General features: G+C 37.0%; 3 protein-coding genes across 3 annotated transcripts; 1 reads left to right on the forward strand and 2 right to left on the reverse strand.

The window, feature by feature from the left end:
- Nucleotides 1-1096: 1096 nt before the first annotated feature.
- LOC137742612 (3-deoxy-manno-octulosonate cytidylyltransferase, mitochondrial-like) lies at nucleotides 1097-4395 on the reverse strand. The gene is made up of 8 exons (XM_068482522.1): nucleotides 4024-4395; nucleotides 3727-3772; nucleotides 2965-3051; nucleotides 2767-2891; nucleotides 2441-2580; nucleotides 2233-2284; nucleotides 1999-2109; nucleotides 1097-1515 (listed from the first exon to the last, which is right to left on the reverse strand). Exons 1-8 carry the CDS (start codon nucleotides 4255-4257, stop codon nucleotides 1423-1425), a joined length of 888 nt encoding a protein of 295 aa, XP_068338623.1. The 5' UTR covers nucleotides 4258-4395; the 3' UTR covers nucleotides 1097-1422.
- Nucleotides 4396-5191: 796 nt separating this feature from the next.
- LOC137742826 (poly(A) RNA polymerase protein 2-like) lies at nucleotides 5192-8125 on the reverse strand. Its single transcript, XM_068482777.1, has 6 exons — nucleotides 7706-8125; nucleotides 7381-7493; nucleotides 7214-7270; nucleotides 7027-7053; nucleotides 6823-6890; nucleotides 5192-5273 (listed from the first exon to the last, which is right to left on the reverse strand). Exons 1-6 carry the CDS (start codon nucleotides 8061-8063, stop codon nucleotides 5192-5194), a joined length of 705 nt encoding a protein of 234 aa, XP_068338878.1. The 5' UTR covers nucleotides 8064-8125.
- A 4532-nt stretch (nucleotides 8126-12657) lies between these two features.
- Nucleotides 12658-14909, forward strand: LOC137743931 (uncharacterized). The gene is made up of 6 exons (XM_068483861.1): nucleotides 12658-13169; nucleotides 13384-13622; nucleotides 13753-13971; nucleotides 14083-14181; nucleotides 14265-14345; nucleotides 14447-14909. The coding sequence occupies exons 1-6, from the start codon at nucleotides 12899-12901 to the stop codon at nucleotides 14870-14872; spliced, it is 1335 nt and encodes a 444-aa protein (XP_068339962.1). The 5' UTR covers nucleotides 12658-12898; the 3' UTR covers nucleotides 14873-14909.
- The last annotated feature ends 846 nt before the right edge of the window (nucleotides 14910-15755 follow it).

The raw sequence follows: 15755 nt of genomic DNA on the forward strand, positions 1-15755 counted from the left end.
GCAAACAGGAATGTTGGCAAATTGTCAAAGATTGCCCCAGATACAGAATTGTGGCAACCGGTCCAGAAGTTGTCATGCACGACATGGGTCTACACAGTTTGCTAGAAGTAGACACAGCCGAACAAGAAGGCGGTACATTTGAAGAGACAGAAGGGACACCAGAAGAAGTGTCGAAAACCAGTTGACTCGTCAGTCCCTTAGGCCTCAAGGGAAAAAGGCGGCAAAGAACAAAAAGAGTTCTTCAAAAAATGACTACACAAAATATATGTACGAACTTGCTTGCCAAGGTGAACTAAACATGGCGCAAGAAGCAGCTAGAGATGAGGAAAAAGCATCTATTATGGCAGTAATATTAGCAGCTACTGAAAGACGTGATACGACGGCTGAGAGACATACAGAAATAGTTAATCGAGAAAACAAGAGGATTAGAAAAACACTTAATCGAGAAAATGAGATGCTTAGAGAATAAAGGATAACTCAAGCAGATTGTGACACTATAAACAAGTCTCTAGTAGGACTGTTTTCGAATTCAAAATATCTTTGGACATAAAAAAAAAAGAAGACGTGGTGTGAAGGAGGCGTGCAAGAGACGCGGAAACAAGTCGAGGGGGTTCTAACTACAAAGATCCTAGCACCACATATCCTAGATCCACAGACTATGTATAATTTCTTATTTATTTGTAGTACTTTAATTAATTTCGTCTTTACTTTTAGTTCTTATATGTAATTTCGTCTTTATTTTTAGTACTTTATGTAATTTCGTCTTTATTTTTAGTACTTTATGTAATTTCTTATTTATTTTTGGTACTTTATGTAATTTCTTAAAAAATTAAAACTATTTATTTATTTATTATTTTATAAAGAATTTAATAATATTTTAAATGGGTACCCAGCCAGCACATTTTGTAAGGGTAAAGATCATTTGTGCCATCGCATTTTTTAGAAGTGAAGATGCCTCTGACCTATTACTGTTCATTGGGGTCTATTACTGTTCACTGAATGAATTAAATGGGCTAAATGCTGGTGCATTTTTTTAGGGGTGGACTTGCTCTAAAGAAAAAAAAGAGTGCAAAAGGTGGAGGGAATGAGAGAGATGTGAACAAAATTTAATCCTTCAATTATGTCACATAATAGTAATACACACTAATTCATATGATAAACATCATAAAAATACAACTTATAAACAATAAAGAATCCTAAACTTTCGGCTATGGATACCAAATTATCAGTGGAAGAGACAAACAGATCCACAAGGAATGACTGGTAATAATTCACTCTTAATATACAAAAGGATTTGCAAAAACTCGGCAGCATGCCGGCAAACCCCTTAGAAAACTTAACAGCTACAATCACAATAATTACGAGTGTACAGAAGACATACTCTTTTCCGTGGTCTGATTTACTGCTGCAAACTAGGAACTCCTAAGACAAGTTCCTTTCGCGCATTAGAGATTCAATCTTCTCAACATCCTCAGGGGCGTCAACACCATGAGCCTCATGGTCAACTTTAATCACCTGCAAACGTAGAACCATTTGAACTTTTGGACATCCACATTTAAGCAAAAGAACCCGTCCAGGTATTCTACATCCTGGGACGTTTGATTTTTATACCCCGTATTTGAGGAGATCAACTACCTCAGGCAAATATATGAAATTCCAATTCTTTTCCCTATTGGACTGAGGTAGTAGTGTTTGAGAGTTCCATGAAATTAAATTGATAGCATTTTGACGAACTAGCTTATTAAATCATCGCAAGCTACATGTATGATGTTTAATGCTCATGCCGCCGAGATAAAGGACTTCATACCCATGAAATGGCATGGTTAAATTCATTAAATCAATTTTGATGACTGCATCAATGTCAAATATGACTTGAATACAAACAGAATGAACATACCACAAAACAACGCGAAGATAAAACGAGTAAGATCAACAGAATAGAACAAGAAAGCATTGCAATGAGATGCGAGTAGGGAAGAAGAACGGATCTTTTTGTACCTTCATCTTATACCCATTTTCAAGGACCTTAAGCTGCTCCAGATCCTCTTCTAGTTGCAAAGGAGTAGGTTGAAGTTCTGGATATATCTTTAGAAACTTTGTATCGTAGCTCTGAAAACACAGGAATGGAGAATAATAAGCTCGCAAGTTAAAAGCCAATACAAGTGGTATAAAATAACTTACGACCACAAATAACCATGCACAATTTATCAAAGTACAATGTCAATTTAATACCTGAATTCCTAGATGAAGCAAATAGGGAAACTGTGGATTTGCCTTTCCTGACCTTTATCAGAGGACAATTAGTCAAGTCTTGCTAACAACCAGAAAACAAGTTCTAACTTTTTTCATTCACCACGATATAAATAGTTTCATGAGAAAAGAAAATCTCGTATGCAGACCGATAAACACAAGAAACAAAAACAGATAAGCATAAGCTTACTTGTTAAATGGAATCAGCCCCCTTGAAAAATAGATGGCATAACCATTATTATCCACCACACATTTCACTCGATTTGGATCCCATGCATCTTCAAGTTGTAATGACGTGACTGCAGTGCTAAACACTGCATCTGGAGCTTCCTGACAAGATTAAAACATCCATTAAATACCGAAATACGTCATCACATTAGAAATGAAATTAAACGGCTGAAGGAGAAGAATTGTTGAAAATCGAAAATAGCAGAATGCCAACGTCGATTTATTCTTCCTCTGGTGGCAGTCACATCTGAAGGGGCAAAATCATGGAAAAAAGGAGAAATTAGTTACCTGCAAAGCTTTAACAATTCCGTCTATTATCTCAGGTTCAATAAGAGGCTCATCCCCTTGAATATTGACAACTATATCATAATTCTTCTTGAGCTTCTCAATTGCTTCAGAACAACGCTCGGTACCTTTAAGTTCATAAAAAAGAATATAAGCTACCGTAAAAAGCAATTATATAATTAATCTGAAAAAGGTGTATACCATTCCGGCAGGATTCTGAGGTCATTACGACATCAGCTCCAAAACTGTGACAACATTCTCGAATCCTCTCGTCATCTGTTGCCACAACTACACAAAGGAAGGTAAAATAAGGTTTCACACATATACATAGACAGAGTTCACGTCACAAAATTTCATGAAGCCTTTTTATCACTCTCATCGGCATTAAGAAAAACTTAACGACATCAAGAGGATGTAAGCGTTAAGCCTAAAACGAAAGGTCACTTAGGTATTAAAATTATAGAAGATTGAACCAAATCTTATCACGTCTGGTCTATTTAAATCAACCTAAGTCACTTGAGGTTGTTTTGGTTATCGAAGATCTCTGTAAAGGTGATTATTCTTTGGGGAATACAATGTCTTCCTCTTTCAACCAAAGTCAAGGATGTTACTTGTAGTGGATAGGAAAACTAATGAAAAGGGTTTGAAAACTTTGAGTTTTAACCAAAAAGGACAAAAATGTGTTGTAAGTGAATAATACGAATGACTTTTTAGAGAAAAAATGTTCTTAACGTTAAACGTGAACAGTATCATGAGTGTTTCGTTAAGACTCCCTTAATGGATACGGGAATTGGACAAGTACCACATCGAATCAGCTGGTAGAAGTTGAGATAAGCTGCCTAAAATTCAAATGACGGCACGGGGTTTTGGATGCCTCAAAAAACCGCTAGATCTAATGGAATGCCTCAGAAATCTGAGATTAAACACGAAAAACCAAAATCGCATGGAAATGAGTAGACATACCAACACGATCCAGTGTACTTGCAAGTTTTGCCCTTTCCCATGTTCTCTGTAAATACCAAGAAAAAATTATGTCAAATGTTGCCCGATTACAATTTACCAAAATCCCAATTTTTTCTAATTTTTAACACACCCTGCTGTAGATCCATACTGCTTAAAACTCCCAAATTTCATTGAAATTGATGTCCAAATTCAAAATTAAACAATACCATTTCAGACTAGATATGAAGCATTTCTTACAGAACAAAGATTTCAGAAAAACATCATTAAATTATATGTTTTTAAGGTAAACTGAGGGACCTGGATCATGGGTTTTCCGAGGATCTGAACGAGGGGCTTGCCCTGGAAACGAGAAGAAGCAAAGCGGGCGGGTATGATGCCAACGACCCGGCTCCGGAACTTCTTAGTCTGACCCAAGTAGACCCGGGCCCCAATTGCCACCGCAACCGCAACTCCGGCGACGATTCCGTGGACGATCCATGCCTTTGTGCTGTTCCAAGATCCAGAGGAGGACGACGACGAGCACGTCGACATTGGGTTGATGTTTGATTTCACTGAACAGAGTGAAAGCAACTGTCGTTTTCTCTGGTAAGATTTTATGGGTATTTATACTTTTCACCCGTTCGAAACGGGTGGTTCGGGGTAGATGGAAGTTGGAAGTTGGAACTCACCTGGGTGGACCGCGATCCCAATGAAATTTGGAAGTTGTAACGAAACCCTTCAAGATTGTTTATTTTTAACGAAAAATGATATTTTTATTTTAAAATTTTTTATGAAAATAGCTTAGGTTAAATTTATTTTAATAAAAAATCATACTATAACTTTATTTAATTAAAAAGACTTAAACTTTAATGAAAACCCTTAAATTTTAATAAAAAAGACAAAAGAACTTAAATTTTAATGAAAAAGATATAATTTTAATAAAAATAACAAAAAGTCTGACGCACGAACTCATAGTGCACTGTTTATAAAATTTATGACACTTTTATGAAACTTATTCCACTGTGAAAACTTAGCCCCACTCTTCGAACCCACCTTCATTTTCTCAACAAGACTGTATCCATCAACAATTGTTTCGAACACAATGTGCTTTCCTTCAAGCCACGGGGTCATTGCAGTGAAAATGAAGGCCTGATTTGGTACTGAGGTGATTATGAAAAAAGCTGGTATAAAAGAAGCTGCAAAATCCAACTTTGAAAAATCCGCTTTTTTCACATCTATTTTACATAAAAGTTTACCAAACACTATAATACTGCTTTTTTTTTTTTTTTTTTTTTTTTTCAAAAGCACTTTTACAAAAAAGTTTACCAAACACTTTGTTACTTTATTTCACAACTGCTTATTTTCACAACACAGCAGAAGCAGTTTTTTTTCAAAACACAGCAATACCAAATCAGCCCGAAGAATTGTGAACCATTAGTATTAGGTCTAGAATTTGCCATGGAATATATTCCAGGGCCGATATGCTTCAAGTTGAAGCTCTCATCTGCAAATTTCGCCCCATAAATCGACTCTCCTCCAGTCCCATTGCCTTTTGAGAAATCTCCACCCTGATACATGAAATTATATAGGAATAAAGCGATGAAATGTAGAGCCCTTAAAGTGCAGCTGCTTCCCTTTCATTTTATGAAAAAAAGGGTAGGGGCTGAGGCTCTGAAGGCTTTCTAACTTGCTTCAATTAGGGAATAGCCTGATAATCCAATCCCCTTGTCTTCAGTACAAAGAGCACGAAAATTTTAAGCATTTTTCGGTTTTTTTTTATTAGCAAATAACCCCATTACAACTCGACCCTCATCCTCTTCACATGCATGAGGCAATTCTGTAGGCAATTCAAATTTAAAATGAAAACAGTCAATAATATATTTACACAAATCAATTAGACTATATTAATAATTAGGGATTGGTCAAGAGTGAGTGAGTGATTAAAATCAGAGGAGGATTTGGTTAGGAATTGATCAAATTCACATATATGCACGCGCTTCCTTTCATAGTTTTTTTTTTTTTTTTCTTTTTGTTGTCCTTACCATTAAATAAAGTTTGTAGATGGTTTTTAGTTAAAATCCAAAGTATTGAAGCTCTTTTCATTAGTTTTCTTTTTTATCTTTTCTTGGTACTATTCACTACATCTTTATTTGTTATTTTTCCTTAAAACTAAAAAAGATTTAGATTTTTCATTAGTTTTCCTATGAAAATTTTCACTCATTTCTTTCACTATTTTTTTGTTTTTCAAAATGAAACAATTAAGGGGTTCAAGAAGATTTTGGTTGAATTTGATTCAGCTCTCACTGTGGAGAAATTTTATTATTGTGCCCGAAACACATATGATACATCACGTGTCATTTTATAAATGGAGAAAGTTTTACTTTCAAATTGTTAATTTTTTAACTCAAGTATCTCACCACTTATATAATGACACATGATGTACCACCCTGTATTCCAGGCACACTGAAAAATCCCTCCTCATTGTGCACTTGATTCTAAATGCTCAAGTTGGTAATCATTCTATATGGAGTTTGATCTTAATTGTAGTGGTTTTATGCACTGAAGTTGGTCTTGTGACACGTCTATCGAGAAATGAAGTTTTTTCTTGAAATCAAGTACGATATTCATTTTAATAGGGAACAACGTACAATCAAAGGAAAAAGGTGCCAACAATAAGCCTCAATAAAAACCTTCCTAGGAAGAAAACCTGAATGGAAAAAAAACGTCCCGCACCGACAAAATGAAGTATATTACTAATGATTTGGCTAGTTAGATTTATCTTGCAATTTTGGTCTGTATTTTTTATAGCAAGCTCCTCCATTCTTCTACTAGTTGACATAGAAAGAGTCGCTTGGGCTCCAATTTAGGAGTCAAGTCTAAGGTCCAAGATTTGGGCTCCAATTTACAAGCAGAAAATTTCACCACACCCGTGTCACCTAGTCGGGTTAGTGCCGAAGATGAGAGCATGTTGGCAAGGAAGTAACGACGTTAAATTTATCTTTCTATCGAGAACGATGTGACTAAATCAATTAACAACATAAAGTTAAGTTTCTGTTACATTTCCGAGCCGAACACTCGGATCACTACACCAAGTAAAAAATGGTTAAATAGTCTCACCTTGCAGAACACGTTTTGATGTGCTGCATATACAGGCGACGGTAACTCATCGCAAGCTCAACACGCGCCTGTTATGCACGTAAATGCAGTAAACGAGCAGCTTTTGGTCAAAGGCACTGTTCAAAGGCACATGGCCAGGCTCTGATCTGTAGAACTTACAATATTCTTTCAAATACATAGTAGATGTTAGAATATGCAACAAACCTGAATAAAATCAGCAGCTTTTGACGCCTGATCCCATAATCACCACCTACAAGCAATATCAATCAACCAAATGCGTTACTTGAATCGATACTTTAGTAAGCATTATAGACCAAAGTAACAAAATTTCAAATGCGAATTCAAAGTTAAGTTCCTAACTTTATATTACCATAAAGATCAGCCTACTTACATCGATATCACTAGCGGGAAGATGGAGCCCCGTCTTGAAGGACCCAAAAACTTCAACCTAGAGAGCGACCATTCATTGAACACCATCACGATATCATGAAATTGTTCGTGCTTAAAATCACACACCTGCACATTCGCACTCACCCATACGTAGGAAAAAAACAGTACCTTGGACCGAGGAAATATATATTTGATTAGGTCAGAGACACGTTGTACTGCTGCACTGCGTGACTCTTGTTCTTCTGGGGTTGGAGACAGAAAATCACAAAAATCCACAATCTCTGCAATACCCATAACAGATGCACAAATTTGAAGTTGCACATACACACCACATTACAATTACACAATTTTTTCCCTAGAAAGACATTGAATTCAAATACAAGTAAGAGAAAAAAGCCAAAAAAAAAAATATATATATATATATATATATATGTGTGTGTGTGTGTGTGTGTGTGTGTGTACGTATCTATGCAGTTAAAAGTGGAGGAAGTACCTTTATGAAGCTGAAGCATAGGGCTTTTGAATTTACAATGACCACGAAACCACCCGCTCTCGAGCTTCGGTTCGACTTCAAGAGCCGGCGTCGTCGGCTCGGATTGGTGAAGCGGCGTCCATGGCTCCGCTAGGCGGACAGAAGACGAGGAGGAAAGAATTGGGTCAGGTTCGTCGGCGGCGACGTCGAGGGAGAAGAAATCAGGGGCGGCGGTGTCGACCGGAGCGCATTGGGAAGTGGAGAGAGTAATTTCGTTGCGGAAAACAGAGTAGGGCTCGAGGTCATCGGGCGGCGGCGGAGATTGTTTGAGGGCGGGTAAGGTTTCGTAGAGAAAGCTTTGTGTCAGTGGCTCCTCCATGCTGCAGAGGCGGATACGGCGGGTACAGGAATTCGGGGTTGTGACTTGTGAGGGTTTATGCCTTTTTTTGGGAAACTTGGGAGGGTTTTGCACTTTTTAACTTGTTTGAATGCTGGTCAAACAATGATTTCTGCTAACGGAAATATGAAAATTTGTAAAGGCGACCAAAGAATGTTGGTCAAACATTGATTCCTGTGGTGATGAATTATATGTTGGTCATTAAAAAAAATACTTTAATTTTACAGAAGAAATAGTTCAACTAAATTCATAGTTTTAGTTGTAGTAAAATAAAAAAAAATACAAAATAAAATCATACTTTTAGTTGCATTAAATTTTTTGGGATAGCTTTTTGTCTAGCTTTTCGGACCCCTTTTAGAAACTACTTGGAAATTCGTCTCCGTACTCATCGAGAAATAGGGCATCAAGTAATATATCACTCAAGATAAAAGAGTCGACACACTAACCATTCGAGATGGGCGGCCTCAATTGTTGTTGAAGAGGAGACATTCTTACGTTCGTTGCCCGAACCACTTCAATCATACGACCCATTGACAAAAATTTAGGCCTACTCAACTGCATCTGATTTTCAGGCTCACCAAACTCCACTCTTTGGTCTCACCCTCCTCTCTCTTTGTCATAGCTCGGGTTCTAGACATAAAAATCTCTACTCGAGGGAGCTTAGGTTGTCTAAAGATAGCCTAAATTACTTTTATTTCCAGCCTAAAAAAATGATTTTTTTTAACAAACGATATTATCTACACTAAAGCAGAGGGAGTCTGCTTAGCCTCACAATGGGCTAGCAATTATGTGGTTCAATTTCACTTTTGGCGAAAATCGAACTTAAGAGCTTTCACTTAGAAGTGAAGAAGAATACAACTAGACCGTAGTACTAAGTGGCGACCCCAAAAAAAAGGCTTGTACATGAAGTTAAATACAAAAGTGGATTCTTAATTTATTCATGATGTTCTTGTTTAATTTTCAAAACGATGTCATAATTCAAGACAACTCTTGGTTTTGTGATGCAAGGCAAGTAATTACAAATAAGAAATTCACTTGAAGTCAAATTAAGCACGTCACAAGTTCTTGATCAGTAGGGCATCACCTTGGCAAACACACACAACCATTCCACACATATTATTACAAAAAAAAAGAGGGAGTTTTAATAAAACACTCCCGGTACTATTCACTTTTAACGAAAAATCATATTTTTACCTTTCTCTGATACTATTCACTGCACATTAATTTATTTGTCATTTTTCATTAAAATTAAAATTTTTTTTGAAGTTTTCGTTAGTTTTCCTATAATAAAAAAAAAATGATCATTAATTAAACAAATTCTTTTTGCCAGTCCACATGTGTGGAATATCAAACAACATTAATTACCTAATTTAACTACATCCCCAAAATTCTTGACCACAACGTCTCTAACTTCTAACCGTACGATTGGTGGTTATTGCAAGAGATGAGCATTGTTTGTTGTGTGCAACAATGTTTCATAAAGTGGCTTCCAAGTAGTTGCCTAACTTCAATTCTTCTAAAATTAGAATCCAAAACAAATGCTGGTGCAACTCCTTTTGCTGCACCACATATATATTTTGCTGCTACAAATTTCCCAAAATTGTGTTTAACCACAATATTGATGAACTCGTGAGGCGACGGATGTAGCTTCAGTGACGGAAAGGATCTACCCCTACACACAAAACGTGAGTTCAAACTTTTCCGATGGCTTCCCCACATGACCTCCCAATGGACAATCAAAGTTTGTTCACACAACGAATGGTCCTCGTGTACAACATCTTTTGTGAAGCCTTCGTTTCGGAACCCGATCCTCCAGAGCTTCCAGCTAAGATCATTGCATGCATCTCAATCGTCACCTTGTTGTTCTTGATTTGCAACCACATTCTCAATGTGACCCTTGCCTGGCTCCTAGGAGTCATCCCAGAACATGATCTTGAGGGGGGAGACATCATTTACGGGCCTCAAATTGACATTCTCGATTCGAGTCCCTTTCGGATAGCTATAGTGCAAAATACGCAGAGGCTGGGAGTGATGACGAGAGTCATGCTGGATTTCGATGAAGGAAGAGGGCCAAGGCTTAGGGCTTTGAAGAAACTGCCACCATTACTGAATTATGGAAGCTGTGAAATAAGATCAACGAGTTCATCAAGGTGTACTGCATGTGCAATTTGTTTAGAGGATTTTGCAGATGGTGATTCGTGTCAAATTTTTTCACTTTGCAACCACATGTTCCATTCGAATTGCATCGACCATTGGTTGATGAACAAGCCAACTTGCCCAGTTTGTCGAAATTGTATCATGGATGTATGACCAATACTTTTAATTCTTTTTAATTTTTTTAGTTTTTGAGATTTGTACGTTGTGAATCTGTCAAACACCAGTAATTACCAACATTCTTTGTAAGGCATGTTAATAGTTTGCAACCACTTTAGCAAACACTTTAAGCCAAGCAATTACCCTAATTTTGGGGTTTAAATGGAACTTTGTTCATACATTCGATTCTTGGTATGCAACCATATAACGAATTTAAATTAATTATATTCCCAAGGCCTCGACACGAGACGACTCTTTCTTAAACTAAAACTTTCCCAAACAAATTATAAACCTTCGTTCTTAAGTAGAAACACCTACATGTTATATATTGGATACAAAATATGAGATGTAGAAAATTTAGAGGTAGTGTTGAAGAATAAGAAGAAAAAAGTACATATTATCATTGGCGGAGCTACACCCACACTAGTACAAAAATCAATTTGCGCGACGGTAATTTGCGCGACGCAACAAATTTCGTCGCCCAAAGTGTGTTTGCGCGACCCTATCCTAAAAGCGTCGCGCAGAGCTATTTTGCGCAACGTACTTTGCGCGACGAAGACGACGTCGCGCAAAACAGCTTTGCGCGACGAATACATCGTCGCGCAAAGTTGCATTGCGCAAAAGACGTTTGCGTGACCCCTATATGCGTCGCGCAAGATTTTGGCGCCAAACGAAGGATCTTTACCGCTTTTTTTTCCAAATTTGCGCAACGAAGGCAGAAACACGTCGCGCAAAATAGCTTTGAGCGACGTAGTTGGGAAGGCGTCGCTCAAAACAGCTTTGCGCGACACAGTTGTACCTACGTCGCGCAAAGTCCCTTTTTTTTTTTTTTTTATCCCTTTTGCTTTTCTTTTGGGGTTCTTTCATTGCATTTTCCTTTTGTGGTATCCACTTGTGTAAATATTTGAAATTGACGATCCAATTAGTTCATTGTATTCATATAGGGTTAAAGAGTGTAACTGTAAAAAATCATCAAAATCAGAGTTAAAATAATCATTTGATCGTCATTTTTTCGTTTATGGCCGTCGAAATGGTTTGTCCCATTACTTGATTTCTGAATGTTTGTTTTTTGCGATTTTGGCGTATGCGATCTCGAAGCATATACAAATAAGTTTGATGGTCAGATTGTTGAAACTAGTTTCGTACAATGCGTTTTCCATCAAATTCAATGGTATATGTATTTACTAAGTAGATTTCAATTTATTTATTTTGTACTCATAAGCAAAGGGCAAAGAAAAAAAAAAAAAAAAAAAAAAAGGACTTTGCGCGACGTAGGTACAACTACGTCGCGCAAATATGTTTTGCGCAACGTAATTGTACCTACGTCGCGCAAAATCCTTTTTTTTTTTCCTTTTGCTTTTCTTTTGAGGTTCTTGCATTGCCTTTTCCTTTTGTGGTATCCACTTGTGTAAATGTTTTAAATTGATGATCCAATTAGTTCATTGTATTCATATAGGGTTAAAGAGTGTAGCTGTAAAAAATCATCAAAATCAGAGTTAAAATAACCGTTAGATCGTGATTTTTTCGTTTATAGCCATCGAAATGGTTTGTCCCGTTACTTGATCTCTTAATGTTTGTTTTTTGCAATTTTTGGCTTATGCGATCTCGAAGCATATACAAACAAGTTTGACGGTTGGATCGTTGAAACTAGTTTCGTACAATGCGTATCCCATCAAAACATTAGCTTCACTAACACTTGGAGTTTATTTATACTTTCATTTAAGTATAACATAAGATTTTGTGGTATCCACTTGTGTAAATGTTTTAAATTGATGATCCAATTAGTTCATTGTATTCATATAGGGTTAAAGAGTGTAGCTGTAAAAAATCATCAAAATCAGAGTTAAAATAACCGTTAGATCGTGATTTTTTCGTTTATAGCCGTCGAAATGGTTTGTCCCGTTACTTGATCTCTTAATGTTTGTTTTTTGCAATTTTTGGCGTATGCGATCTCGAAGCATATACAAACAAGTTTAACGGTTGGATCGTTGAAATTAGTTTCGTACAATGCGTATCCCATCGATTTCAATGTGTGTCTATATATATATTTATTTATTTATTAAGTAGATTTCAATTTATTTAGTTTGTACGTATAACACTTAAAAAATTTAATGGTATATATATTTTTATTAAGTAGCTTTAAATTTATTATTGTAGTTCGGGTCGAGTTTTTTTTTTAGAAAAATATAGTAGCTTGGCTTGAACACTATTTTGTTCATTTTGGTATGCGGGTTCCTTTTGTTTTCACCCGGCTTAGGTTGAGAGTTCTTAGATATAAAACTTATAGTTAATGATATCCTTTACCATATCAAGGGCGAAGTATATCAATGTTCCAAGTATGAAGCTGCTTGTTTAGTTTCTTGAACCATTGGTTTTTTAAATAATCTTGTATTGATATTATTGCTCTAATTACTTATATTACTTTGGTTGCTAATTTATTAGTTTCAAATGCAAGAAAGGATTAGTTTCTAATGTCATATTTTTATGGTTCAAAAAGTGTATAGATGTCGCAATTGATCACTCGTCGTCGGAGTGTGTCTAATGCGGCTCCTACATCATCAGCATCTACTCCAGGCGTGAGTGCTCCATTGATTGGGGAGCCTACACCCCTTACTGAGGCTACTCCTACGGCGTCTCAGGTGCCCGTATCATCAACATCATCAGTGTCGGTTCAACCTCTCAATGCACGGCGGCCTCACCGTCGCCGCCGCGAGCTGGAGCCTGGTGATCACGCTTCCTCCTCCTCCGGAGTCGATGGTGGGGCCTCCCAACCAGGTAGTTTTTTTTCTAATTCTCACTACGTTGTATTTTTTTTTTCTATTTTAAAACTATTATTTTATGATTGTGAAAATTTGTTGGATTGTGAAAATGTGTTGCGGGTTGTGAATTACTGTTTTAAGGTTTTGGGAAATGATATACTATTAGGGGAGGTTTTGCCCAATTTTCTGTACAAATTTAAGCTTTTTACCATTTAAGTTTTTTTGGGCAGCTAAAAAAAACACCAGGGGGCCTAATCGAATGCTAAAGGAGGCACATGCTGTACGTATGTCCGCCTCCTTGATCAAGATTGCATATGACTCGCAACATCGTGGAGCGGCTACCTCACAGCAGCATAGCAGCGTTGTTACTAGTTGTGGTTATGTTATTCGGAATTGTTGTCCTATGCGGTGGGAGTCTTGGGCACAAATTCCCGAGGAGACGAAGAAACTGGTGCGAGACAAGTTGTCGGTTAGTAAATTAATTTTTAGCCCTTATCATTTTTTTTTAAAATTTTGTTTACAAATATTATAAACCAAAGTATATTATCTTAATATTATTAAATTTCTTAATATTATTTTATTATTTTTCATATTTGTAGGTCAATTTTGATGTTAAGGACTTATCCCCTGAGGTCAGTGCCTACTTAGAGGGGACCTTAGCAAACCGGTACAAAGATTGGAAGAGCGCTTTTCACACGCATTTTCAGCTATGGGATGATCCGGAGATTGCTCGCCTAGAGGGTTGCCCAAACGAGTTGAGGGACCGGCCAGAGGATTGGGAGTGGCTCTGTAAACATTTTATGGATCCAACATTTGTGGTATGTACATAATACTTTAATAATAATTTACTGTTTTTGTTATTTTTTTAAGTTTTTTTTAATAATTTCAATCAAATAATCGCACTAACATGTATATTGTATGTTTAACAGAAGAAATCTATTGCTGGCAAGAAAGCTCGGGACTCAAAGACACTTCTCCACCATTCCGGTTCGAAGCCCTTTTCGTATAGGCTTGAGGCACGACGTCAGGTAAAAGTATATTAATTTTTAAATTTTATACAGTTTATTCTTTATTATTGACTAATAAAATTTACTTAATGATTTTTTTTTAGGAGGGTTCTAAGTTCCCACAGATTGACTTGTTCAATGATGTTTACGTTCGACCCAGCAATGAGACCGCTAAGGAGATTCATGTAAGTATATGTAATTCTTATTATTCTTATTTTTACGAATCGTTCAAATATTATTTATATTTTGTTATTAAACATTATATATTTTTTCTTTATTATTACAGGATGTTATGGTGGAAAAGTCCACTGCTGTTCTCCAAGAAGCAACATCGCAGCTTCCCCCGGAGACCCCGATCGAGGACGTCAATGTACCCGAGGATGCAGATATTCAGATCGTGACTGAGGTCTTGGATCAGAAGTTGGGTCGTCGTTATGGCAAGGTTGTTCGATGTATGGGGAAGGCGGGGGTTCGTGAGACGGGTGCCTCCTCTTCCAGATCGTCCACAGGAGAGGTCAATGCCTTGAAGGAGGAAGTGACAACCCTAAAAGGTCAGCTTGCGGCCCAGGGCGAGCACATTAGGGCCCAGGACGAGAGGATGAGTATGATTGTACAAGCCTTAGCGATGTCCGGCCTCCAGATCCCGATGCCAACACGTGATGTTGCTCCACCTTCAACTTCCCAGCCACTTCACCCAGCTGATACCCAGTAGCATCATGTATCCTAGAAGACTAGTAGGTTTTTTTTTGTGTTTGGACATCTTGTGTGTACATTTTTATATATTTTATAATTAAATACTTTTTCTTGGTTTAATAATTATTGTTTAGAATTTCATTACAATATTTATTAAAAATTAAATAAAAAAAATTCTTTGGCCAAAAAAAAAAAAAAAAAAAAAAGGGTTTGCGCGACGAAGAAGTGATCTGCGTTGCGCAAAACCACTTTGCGCGACCCAGGTTCTTAGTTGCGCAAAGTTGTTTTGCGCGACATAGGACCTAGGTTGCGCAAAGTGGTTTTGCGCGACGCAGGACATTCGTCGCGCAAAGTGGTTTTGCGCAACGTAGATCACTTCTGCGTCGCGCAAACCCTGCTTTCACGCACTTGGCGCAACAGTGAATGCGCGACGAACGTCCGTTGGGCTAATTTTTGCACGACGTTTTTTGACTTTGCGCGACGAAGGTCCTGCGTCGTGCAAAGCCTTTTTTGTACTAGTGCCACGGCTACAGTGGGTTATAGCCTAGGGAGGATTTTAACAAATTGCAGCTATAATAGTTTATATATTTGTTGCTTATTGTAAGTATAATAGCCCACCCAAATCCTATCAAAACTAATAGTTAATGTGTTTCTTAATTTATAAATAATACTTTTTTTTTTTCAAATAATACTTTTATTACCTAATATATTATTTTTAGGCTAAAAGTAAAAATGGTAAATTAATACATAATTAGGCCTCTCCTACTCTCCATGCTTTTTACCATGCATATTCGTTCAAAACAAAAAAAAAACCCTCTACCCTACTCCACAAAGCTGCGTTGCTTTCCCAAGAAAAGAAAAACTATGAATCACCATCAAATTATTCAAATGAAATTCAACAC

The sequence above is a fragment of the Pyrus communis genome, chromosome 8 (assembly GCF_963583255.1).
Source record: "Pyrus communis chromosome 8, drPyrComm1.1, whole genome shotgun sequence".
In the NCBI taxonomy this organism is placed as follows: domain Eukaryota; kingdom Viridiplantae; phylum Streptophyta; class Magnoliopsida; order Rosales; family Rosaceae; genus Pyrus; species Pyrus communis.

Bases quoted from the DNA above. Each gene is read 5' to 3' on its own strand.
- LOC137743931 (XM_068483861.1), top strand. From the start codon at position 12,899: ATGTCGCAATTGATCACTCGTCGTCGGAGTGTGTCTAATGCGGCTCCT. The intron at 14,182-14,264 runs GTAAAAGTATAT...ATTTTTTTTTAG, and splicing joins GGCTTGAGGCACGACGTCAG to GAGGGTTCTAAGTTCCCACA. The intron at 14,346-14,446 runs GTAAGTATATGT...TTATTATTACAG, and splicing joins AGACCGCTAAGGAGATTCAT to GATGTTATGGTGGAAAAGTC.
- LOC137742612 (XM_068482522.1), bottom strand. From the start codon at position 4,257: ATGTCGACGTGCTCGTCGTCGTCCTCCTCTGGATCTTGGAACAGCACA. The intron at 2,892-2,964 runs GTATACACCTTT...ATGAACTTAAAG, and splicing joins CTCAGAATCCTGCCGGAATG to GTACCGAGCGTTGTTCTGAA. The intron at 2,581-2,766 runs GTAACTAATTTC...TAATCTTGTCAG, and splicing joins GAATTGTTAAAGCTTTGCAG to GAAGCTCCAGATGCAGTGTT.
- LOC137742826 (XM_068482777.1), bottom strand. From the start codon at position 8,063: ATGGAGGAGCCACTGACACAAAGCTTTCTCTACGAAACCTTACCCGCC. The intron at 7,054-7,213 runs GTAAGTAGGCTG...TTATGGGATCAG, and splicing joins TTCCCGCTAGTGATATCGAT to GCGTCAAAAGCTGCTGATTT. The intron at 6,891-7,026 runs GTTTGTTGCATA...CGTGCATAACAG, and splicing joins AAGCTGCTGATTTTATTCAG to GCGCGTGTTGAGCTTGCGAT.